Raw genomic sequence first — 11,287 nt, forward strand, 5'->3', positions numbered from 1 at the left:
TTTATAGTTGATCCTTTTTATTTATAATTATTCAAATATTACAACATTGTAAATAGTTGAAGTGGCTTTTGCACAAGACTATACCCTCTATAAATTGTTAAAAGAAAATGATGCTGTTATAATAACTATGTGAGGCTACCATGCTGGTATAAATCTGGTAATAAAGAAAATTAAATTGTTTGAAAATAGCCAATATAAAAGACCAAAAGGTTACGGAAGTGTGAAGAGTATTTATGTACAATAAAACTGTTGAAAATGTTTTTTCCTTAATATTTTAAATCAATATTATAATAAATAAAAAGGAAACTGTTGAATAATTTAGCTTTGTTTCAAAGTTTGAGTAATAATTTTTTTAATTACTCCAGATAACAAAGCACAAGAAGTTTGTATAAAGAGCCATCTATTGGAATTCAGAGAAACCAGCAAGAGCGATGATGACGCTATCTGTTGTATACAATGTTTTACCGCTACGTAAGTGAGAAAATAAGGAGGGAGGTTTATTGTGTTTCTGGTTTGTAGAAGTTCTACCAGAGCGGAGAAGGAGGTTTTTTTAGTGAATGGTTATGCGTTCAAGTTACGGTTGTCTTGTCTTTTAAAAATTTATATCAAAATACATCGGATATTATTGCTATTTGGACTATATATAGGTATGCCATCTTTATTGTTTACAAAAATGACATATGTTTGATAATGATTAGAAAAATCACTTTAGCTTTGCTTTTCTAAAACTGCAGAAGTAATTAATTTGTCTAAACAATTTTAGATAACTTAGGGATAGCTGAAATACATCCTGTTTTTTTTTTTATTTTGCAAAAACATACAAAAAACTCTTTTTATAAGGAGATGGTCATAGCTGCGATCAAAGAAAACAAAAATAGTTTTAGACTATTTATTGATAGCTAACATTTTGACCCACAGTTCAGTTCTTCATCAGAGCTAAAATAAAAAGACACAAGTTAGGTAAAGATAATGTCAGAGTATAACAAATGACATATAAACAAAACAATCATGAAGATGAAGGCATAATAAGTCATCCATGTCAATGTTATTTTGTGTAAATAGGTGTCTTTTTATACCTCCATCTTCATATCTGTTTTGCTTGCATATCTCTTCTCATACTGTTACATTATCCCTTTTTTGTATAATTTTATTTTAGCCCTGATGAAGACCTGCATTGTGGGTCGAAATAAATCATTGAAAACTATTTTTGTTTTTCTTGTCCATCTCTTTCGCATACGGTCAATCACCTATTATTATAAACTCTTTTAAACTTCTATAGTTTTATCTTTTAATATTTTCTTACATGTGACCTGCCAACATAGTATTTTATAAAATCATTTCTCAATTATTTTTTGGATATTTATTACTCATTAATTATGAATATAAAATCTAATGTTTAATTTTCTTTAAGTACTGTATGTTTGTTAGTTTCATATGTTAACATTTTACATGATACTGTTTTTATTTCATTGTTATTCTATTCTAATTTGTATAATTTTACATTTTGCTGAATATAATGTTAGAGGCAATTGATTAGGAGAATTCCAAACAATGTTCTAATGTGGCTAGAGCATTTTTAGGTTAAACACCATTTTTAGATATTACTACTTTGCTTGAACACTGGCATATCTGACAATTGTTGTATTTTGTATTGGATGTGTTTCTTAGATTGTAGACTGGTTACTTTTTGACAACCCTAATAGCAGAGTTAGTAACCCCAGTCTACAGTACTATCTTTGGAATACATTCAGTTAAAATTAAAATCCAAAATTTATTTTTTATATATACACATTAACATATATTATGTATACAAATATAGGACGTCACTACAATTATTTGAAGGTGGGGGATATAAAATTTCTTAATTGACAAATTACATCTAATGATCCCATATTTCTATGTCTATTAATGTCCTAATTTTTCCATAGGTATAATTCTGTGGTTTGACATTTCACTCTTAATCTGCTCTTTGGATATCAATCTGAAGATTCTCCTGTATTTATTGGGTTGACTTAATTAGAGTGTTTCCTCTAGTTTCCTTTAAATTCCTCCTAGAGGTAAAAAAATTATTCCCTGTTGACTGGGAGAGTAATTCATTTTTAAAATGTTAGTACAGTCAGGTCAAGAAGTAATTTGTCTCCCCAAAAAGGCTGGAATTTTCGGGGAGTGAAAGTAAATAATTACCGGAATATTTTAAAACAACAGAATTCTTTTCATCTCTGAAGTATGAATACAAAAAAATTATATTGTTAGTTGATAATCAGTCAATTTCAGTTAATTTTTCTAGATTCACATCATATTAAATACCTACTTAATACTCATTATTTTCTCAATTTATTTCAAATGTAAGCATTGATTTTTATGTTTTTAAATTGTACTTATTTGATATCGATAAAGATAACTTAATTCTTAAGTTCTCATATTTTCATTGGTGTATAATTTCTGAAGGAAATTTAATAGTTATATGCCTTTTTATGTGCAATGTCTTATCATTATATGAAATATGACAACATGTAAAATAGCAAGAAATTTTAGGTTATGCTACATAGTTTTTGAGATCCCATCCAGAAACATGTTATAATTTGCAAACACATTCTTATTATAATGTAAACATGGAGTATGTTTGGATATTCTCCTCCGAATTGATGCAGTAGAGAAAGTTCTTTTTGAGTTTAATTTTGCTTAATTGGCAATTTGAAATGATTCTGAAGGAATTGTTTGTTCCAGCCTTATCTTCCAGCCGATCTTTGTTAGATTCTTTTTTTTGTCCAAAATTTATAAATTTTAATGAAAGGAATATGGTCCGGGTGCGGTCAAGAAAAACTCAAATAGTAGAGATATACTAATTTAATGAGCCAACGTTTCGCCCCACGTTGCAGGTGGTCCGGGTGCGGTCAAGAATAACTCAAATAGTAGAGATATACTAATTTAATGAGCCAACGTTTCGCCCCACGTTGCAGGGCTTCTTCAGGGCTATTTTGACGGCAGTCAAAACTAAAAAAAATTTTTCATTTTTTTTTAGTTTTGACTGCGGTCAAAATAGCCCTGAAGAAGCCCTGCAACGTGGGGCGAAACGTTGGCTCATTAAATTAGTATATCTCTACTATTTGAGTTTTTCTTGACCGCACCCGGACCATATTCCTTTCATCTTCACACACGGTCAATCAATAATCTTCCACTTTATAAATTTTAGTTGGTTTCATACCATTTCTTCCGAGTGAAAGAGCCTCTCTTGAACTTCACGGAGGAAAAACATTTCTTGTAACTTTTTGACATTATAGTTTCTTTCAATGAACAAATTTCATAACTATAAAGGTTTATTCATTGCTATTGACTTATCTATTCTTGATCTTACATAAAGTTTTGTTTTGTTTGTATAGTTACTAATTATAATAAGTTTTGACTTTATAAATATATAATTAAAACGTAATTGCAAAGTATTGGGAATATGATAAGCATAATTTTATTGCAAACCACGTTAATGAATTTGATAGATAGGATCTTTTAAGAACATTGTTATCAGAGAGTATCGTATGTTTTAAATTCAACCTGCCTTATTCTGAATAATAGATTCAATTCGATATGCAATAATGTTTATTCTGTAAGGTGTTCTAATGCTTAGCTGGATTTGTTTCAATTTGATTGGTACTTGTTAATTGTGTTATCACTACTTCTTATGAATTAAATTATTTAAAAATAATAATAACAACACACACATGTTTTTGTAAACAAAACTAATTTTTGGACTAAATCAATCAAGAAATATATATACAATCAATAAATCAAAAGTAATTTTTATTTATTCCTAACTAAAAATCTTATATTTCTTTGTGAAAACTTATCTTTTTCTTTAAATTTAGTGTGCCATTTGAATTCTGTTAAATAAGATGCTGGAAAATTCTGATTTGTTCTTCTTCTTTTCCCATTTAGATGATCTCCATAATCTTTCAATTTTATTTTATTCGCTAATGTCTTTGGATTATCAAAATGATAATAATGCTTTACAGTTTGATGCTTATATCCCATTCTGTATAAATTCATGGATCTGATACAACTCATTACTCAAATGTATTCTTCTTTCAATTACTTCTAACTATGTGGATTCTGATCTATCCTTAGCTAAGTCCAAAAAACTTTCATTTGTTTCTCGGCAAATGCCCCCGAAAACCCATTGTTGAGGAAGGACACGTCCTACGTTATGCTTCCTTTTTGTAAATAAATTGTTGTCCTATTTCCACAAATTCACCATCTCCCCCAATACAAGTTTGATTATTTTTGTTTTTCAATTTTCCATATACACACTTCATGAAGGTAATTATTCCAATCAACTCTTGTGGGTTCAGAATTTCTAAATGTTTTAAACAATATTCAATATGTTAAATGCTAACACCACGAATAAATAAAGTATGCTGCAGTTTCTTAACTTACTTTAGAATTAAAAAAAAACATGTTTCAGTCCTTATTCCGATGCCTTTCCTACAATTTCATTTGTAGCATCTCCAATATCTTTTTTACCAAAATAAAGAGTCATTTCCTGATTGTTTGAGAGTACCTTCATTATTAGTAAAAGTTCTTTAGCCTGAAGGAACGCCATTGCCACTTTCTCAGCATTAACCAAGCGAAAAATGCTTGTTAATATGTGCATTATGAGGTTACTTTTTAAACGATGATGTATGTTAATATTAGATAAATTATTATTATAGAATGGCGATACTGTAATTAACAAGTATAGTGCAACCAAGATGAGTTTGCCTGTGAGTAAAGGGAGGGGAAGATGCGGAGTGGCAAACGTTCTACCACCAATCCCACACTCTTCTCTCCACTAGGTCTGTTCAAACAACCACTTTTGACTGTACGGAGCATGCGTAGTACGTATTTTCTGTCCCAAATCCTGTACTGTGCATGCTCCGTACAGTCAAAAGTAGTTGTTTGAACAGACCTACTCAGTAGACTGGACTATCTTTCCTAACCTTTCTTTTCCTCTCCTTACCTTTCTTATCCTATTCCTTTCTCTTTCTCGACCTACTTCTGCAACTTTACAAAGAGCAATTCCTCCTATCAGTTTTTTTCACTAGTATCGCAAGATTATATGTTTACCATGTCAAGTAAACTGGGTTGAGGGAAAATGATCCACTCTCAAACCAAAAACGTAATTAAGAATGTATTAAAATTCATTAAAACATAGGCTGAGAGTGGTCTAATCCATATTCCCTCTATTATGAAAAGCCATAAATTACTGCATTTATCATGAAAAATACCAACTATACTGCATTTTAAAACATTAAAATTAAGAAAATAGTTGCTCTAACTGTTTCAACCAATCTGAACTTTAAAGAGGCAGTTTTTTCTAAACACAATGATTATTAAATTGCAAGTTAGAACAGAGTTGTTAATATATTTGTCTATAAAGCAAAACAAAACAAGAATCAATATAAAACAGTCACAGTCAAAGATAAAAGATAACCTAAAGAAATTAGTAACCTCCCATATCAGTAACTTAGTACACCAAGAATAGGGAAGATAAATGTGTTCCAAGTACCTATCTAATCCCAAACTGGTTGGGCATTATCAAGTTCCGGACTGCCTATTGGTTTGTTCCCGGTAGGAGGGGTTTGTTATTGTGTGGGGGGAGAAGGAGCTAGGGTGGAAGGTGCTCTTATAAAGGCAAACTTATCGTGGATGGACTATACCCATTGCATTTTTGTTTTCATAGTCACCTCCAGTTTAATAATTTACTGAATTAAAGAATGAAACGTGCTTAAAACATTAAAATAAATGGGTTGTTGGACTGTAGCATATTGTTTTGTTTTTTTACCTATATTATTAAGATTCATTTTTTTTTTTCAATTTCTTTATCACCAAGTCAGGGGTGACACAGAGGTAAGCTGTGCTCTTAACTCCAAAGACCCTGGTTCGAATCTGGCTGTGGCATATAATTATTTATTTTGCTATTGTAGCCGTTAGTCAACTCTGTGGGTTCTGGATCCCTCCTGGGGTCCATCAATTCTCATAACGTGAGAACCCTTAATTGAGGAAAATCTGGCGGTTGAGTGTGGAATTTAAAAAGCACCTCCTTGTATAACCATTTTAAAAACTACTTCCTTACAAAGTACTGAACCTCAACCGTTCATGGGTTGTAGCGGTCTTCATTATTATTTATTAATTAATAATTTTAGACAGTAAAAATAAATTAATAAAAAACATAATCAATAATTAACTGTAATAATAATTATGCAATGTAATTGACTATTTCTTATAAATCAAGGGGCATCTACTGCAATTAGAGCCTTGTTTCGAAATGTCTGTTTTTTTTGTTTTGTGCAGGATGCTAACCATCCGCAACAAAACAAGATGGCAACAATTTATAGATTGTATTATGGAATAAATTAACAGCACACAAGTGTTATTCCAACATGGCAGGGTTGCATGTACTCTCTTATATGTAGTGTTTTATTGTTGTGTTATATTAATTAAAATATTTGTCTATTGGCGGTGCCGGTTCGAATCCGGTCTGGGACGTCGACTTTTTTCATTGCATGGCGGTCCCACAAAATGAAGAACTTTGATCCCCGACCATGGTTAGGCAGTATAGGACTCCAATGGGAGTCTTGGCCGAATAAAAAAAAAATGAAAATATTATTATTATTGCTTTATCAGCATAATAAAGTATATTGCTGTTTCACAGTTGTCAATTTCTGATTTCACACAAAGACCCGATGAATACTTCTCAGTTGAGGTCAGGCGTAAAAATAAATCACTTTATGGTGTCAGGTTAGAACAGGTAACAATGTTTGACCATTTTCTTATTGTGTATAAGTGAGAACACTTCCACCTACGATGGAGTAACAGTTGGGAGCTAGTAACCTAAATTGGTTTGCAAAAATTATTATTAATTTTGTAATAGGTTATAATTGATTATTCAGTTTATAAATTGATAGGTAAAAATTATTATTCTACTGTAGAGATACTATAATAAACCATCAGATTTCATTCAGAGCACCATATCGTTGGAACAGCCTACAATACCTAGCAGACATCTTTACGTCTAATGGTTCCTGAGATATATTTTTTCAGAAATTTTATCCAAACAACTATAAATCAACATTTTGTGAATTTATTTTGTCAAATATCATAAAAACTACTACCCCTACGAAAATAAACATTATAAACAATTTTATAGTACATTAAACTAACTTTTCATTCAGTGATAATAGACATCTGTACATCTCATGGTTCCTGAAATAAAAGTTTCCTTCAATCAAGTCACTAACTACTGATTTTTCATGATATATTTCATGAAATGTTTCTTTTTAAAAACTATGTCTCGGGAACTATTAGACGTAAATAGCTCTATTAGGTTTCATTTTTTAGCAAATTTACTCTACTTTAAATGATGTTCTATTAGCTTTTCTAGTATTGTTGGTAGTTTCAAAAATATAGAACTCCGAATGAAAAATTAATTTTTTTTACATTTTGAAACAGCCACCATTTTTTATTCCCTCTACCTATACTTGGCAGACTCATCAATTTAGACAAGTAATTATACATAGTTTTCATTAAAACAATAGAAAATTGGAGTGAAATAACTGTTTATTTTTCTTCCCGGCTCTTGTACCAAGTTCAGTAGGTTGTATTTTTGCTATATTAAAGAGTGAAACGTGCCTTAGGTATTAACGTAAATTAGTTGTTGAACTTCAGTGTGTTTTTTTTTGTGAACCTGAATTATTAAGATTATCTTTTTTTTTTTTAATTTCCTTATTACGTAACAGGGGTCGTTAGAGATTTTTAATATTATATTAAACTGAGTCTCTACTGTTAAGCTAATTACTACATATTTTTTTAGGTTAGCCTTTACACTGCCAACTTAATTCCTATTTGAGCTGTTGTTTCTTTATATAAATAAGTTGATCATCTTACTCAAATGGCTTAATATTTTCTAAATGACTAAAGAATTATTTATTCTTCATTATTTCTATTATCTTATTTAGAATATCGAAGCCAACCTCTATCCCTGATTTACTCTTATTATTTACTTAACTGTTAGTTTATATTGATAAATATTTGGTCTTTATCACCTAAAATACAATTCATCTCTTTTATTTTATCTGTTTCAGTTTACTTTCACCATAACAAAAGATGTCTGTGTTCCTTCTCAATCCTGATAATGAAGTGATCATAGACTCTCCTTCTGACAATGATTCTGGAAATGGGCAAGCTCTTACCGATGCCTCTCAAGCACTCCTCAACTTCTGGCCTCAAATGACGGAAGAAATTAGACAGATTGAGAATATGGATGTAAGATGTCAAGCATTACCTCTTGCACGAATAAAGAAAATCATGAAGTTGGACGAGGATGTGAAAATGATATCTGCCGAAGCTCCTGTCCTTTTTGCCAAAGCTGCTGAACTATTCATCCAGGAGCTGACATTAAGATCTTGGGTACATACTGAAGACAACAAAAGAAGGACTCTTCAGAGAAATGATATAGCAATGGCTATAACGAAGTATGATCAGTTCGATTTTCTCATAGATATAGTGCCAAGGGAGGAAGCGAGGCCAGGCGGTCGTGCACCTGTTTCTCTAGATCAAGTCCAGTATTATCTGCAGTTGAACCAATCCGGTGCGCAACAGCCTCAGGATGAGGAAGAGGAGGAGCGACCTGCGGCCTTGCAACTTCTGCAGCAACAGATGACGGTGGCTGAAGGTAAACCAGTTTCAACAGGTGGCGGCATCCAAGTGCTTCAGCAAATCGTCGGTCCCAATGGAGAAGTACAGCATGTTCCTGTACAAGTTCCCGAGCATGCAATGGAATTGATTCGTGTTCAAGGTGCTGGTGCTGCCCCTATCATGCTTTCTCACCCTCAGTTAATACAAGTCAGGCAGCAAAATCCAGTCTTTGTGCAAGCGCCAAACCCTCCGCAGAACTAGCAAATAAAGAAACTTAAGAAATTGTAAATTTCTTAGTGATTATTTGCACTGGACTGATACAGACACTCTAATAACCTGTAAGTTATAAAAAAAAAATTGTATAAAGCCTGTAAATATTTTATTAATAGAACATTCCTTTAGAACTCCGTACAATGATTAGCAGTTACAAGAACTGCATTCTTTATTGATCTTACCATTTTACTTCAGCCTTTGTTGAAGAGTATAGCCTTTTAATTTTTTTCTTGAAATTTAAAACCCATTTTTTTTTTTTTAGATTTATTATTTGAAATCTTTATTGTAATTATGGCAAGTAATATTTTCCTGTTCATAAAATTATTGAAATATTCTATGATATGATATATTTAATATTTAAGTATCCTTAGTTAATTTTAAATTCAATAAAAGTGTAAGTAATTGCTTCTTTCATCTCAGCATTGTAAATTACTTTTCAAATCATTTTTTTTATATGTAATTTTTTTGCTTCAGTTATTGTTAAATATTGTAAATTATTTGACGTGTGAAGGAAGAAACTTTCTGTAAAAGAATTCTTTAATATTTTCTTTATTGTTCATACTTGATTTACGAGTTGAAGTTTTATATTTTATTTATAGGTTTAATGAAAATACAGTAATATGTCTCAAATTAAAGGCCTGTTAAATTCAGTTTTATTGTATCGTAGCAGTAGACATTTTCTGCCTCGTTTTAAAACTATCGAACCGTCAGGCTCATGTCAAGTGCAGTTTTTCTCTTCCGAGTTCCCTATCCTGCATGTGCCTGATGGATTACTGATAGTTTTAAATCGTGTTGGAAAATAATTATTATCTCTAATGATTTTATTTTAGTGTTTAAAATTATTATATTTCTCTTGTATATTTTAAAATATGTTTGTGTTACCATATTTTCATTCTATTATTCTGCACACGATATATACTATGTATAAAACATTTTCATTTTAATTAAATCATTAAAACTCCATTCTATAATTTATCTTTTTTTTCTGTGAAAAACATTTATTCGCTGTTCATATTAAGATTAATTGATAAGGAATCACGTTAAAGCAATAATTTAATCTTGATTTAAAAATTATAGTTTTAGAAATTTGGTTATTTATTCTTGTCTCATTATTACCCATTTAATATTCTTAAATTTAAGGTTTTCATGTGTCATATTTATTGTAGTTCCCCTAAAATTAATGGGTTGAATACATAAAAATCAATATTTGTTTTTTTTACACTTTATGCACTGGTATAATATTCATCCAATTGTGATAGGAATTTTTGTTAATAATGCTCAGGATTTTCCCTGGAAGATAATAGGTTGACCAGATTTTTTTGGTAAACAAAAAGTTTTCAACTTCCAATCCATTACAAAATACTGATCTACATGACTATAATAAGGCCTATCTGGACTTATGGAGGTGAGCGTAGGAGCTCCACTAAACCATCGAATTCCTCCCCTAAATCTAATCCTTACAGTCCAAAATCCTTAATGCTCCTTACTTTGTCACAAATAAAGTCATCCATCAGGATCTTAATGTTCTATATGTTGCTGATATGGCCAGATAGCAACCCTTGCATGATAAACTTGCCAACCACCAAGGCCACTTGTTTCCATCCTGGGTTCTCCTTCATTACCTTATAATCCTCCTAGGCGTTTGAAAAGAAGATGGTCTCAAGATCTCTTGAAAAGTTATTGGAATTCTATCAATGAGTAGAGTCTCCGCATGTTTGTATCATGTTATTTCATCACTAACAGCAAATTTACTTGTTGTTTATTTTTTTATACTGTTATAAATAACAATAAATAAATTATTAAAAAAGAATTTTTTTTTGTTGATGTTGGTTAAACCAGGGGATATTCAGCTTTCCTTCAGTTGTATTAACATAGGAATTGAATAAAATGCAGAGGAGTTATGTAGGATTATATAAACAGCAATGGTCACCAAAATAAAAAAAATCCTCCAAATAAATCAAGGTGAACAATTTTTAATTTCTTTCAAAAATGGTATTTGACAGTTTCACAGTAGATGACACTAAAAACAAATATAAATTGCTTTTCCCTCCTGAAAAATTGATTGACCTACTTCACTGAAATCCTCATTATCTTCATTAATTTTTAGTATATAAAAAAACATTTAATAGAATCTGTGATATTTTTTCTTATCCTTTAGATAGACGCAAATTAACTGGCATATAATATCCATGTATTTATTTGATTTGATCGAGTGAGCTAATTTGAGTTAAAAAAAATGTTCTGAAAAGTAAGTGGTTAGTCAATTTATCCTGAAAAACTACATCACTGGAACCATGAGACATACAGATGTCTTTTAGCATTAATAGTTTAATGTGCTATAAAGTAG

The 11,287-nt window shown here is 30.8% G+C and overlaps 1 protein-coding gene across 1 annotated transcript; it reads left to right on the plus strand.

Moving 5' to 3' along the window:
* Positions 1 to 481: 481 nt before the first annotated feature.
* On the plus strand, positions 482 to 10,750 carry LOC106686825 (nuclear transcription factor Y subunit gamma). The gene is made up of 2 exons (XM_014430376.3): positions 482 to 647; positions 8,115 to 10,750. Exon 2 carries the CDS (start codon positions 8,137 to 8,139, stop codon positions 8,926 to 8,928), a length of 792 nt encoding a protein of 263 aa, XP_014285862.1. The 5' UTR covers positions 482 to 647; positions 8,115 to 8,136; the 3' UTR covers positions 8,929 to 10,750.
* Positions 10,751 to 11,287: the final 537 nt, after the last annotated feature.

Source organism: Halyomorpha halys, unplaced genomic scaffold (assembly GCF_000696795.3).
Source record: "Halyomorpha halys isolate HHAL.00 unplaced genomic scaffold, Hhal_1.1 Scaffold884.1, whole genome shotgun sequence".
In the NCBI taxonomy this organism is placed as follows: domain Eukaryota; kingdom Metazoa; phylum Arthropoda; class Insecta; order Hemiptera; family Pentatomidae; genus Halyomorpha; species Halyomorpha halys.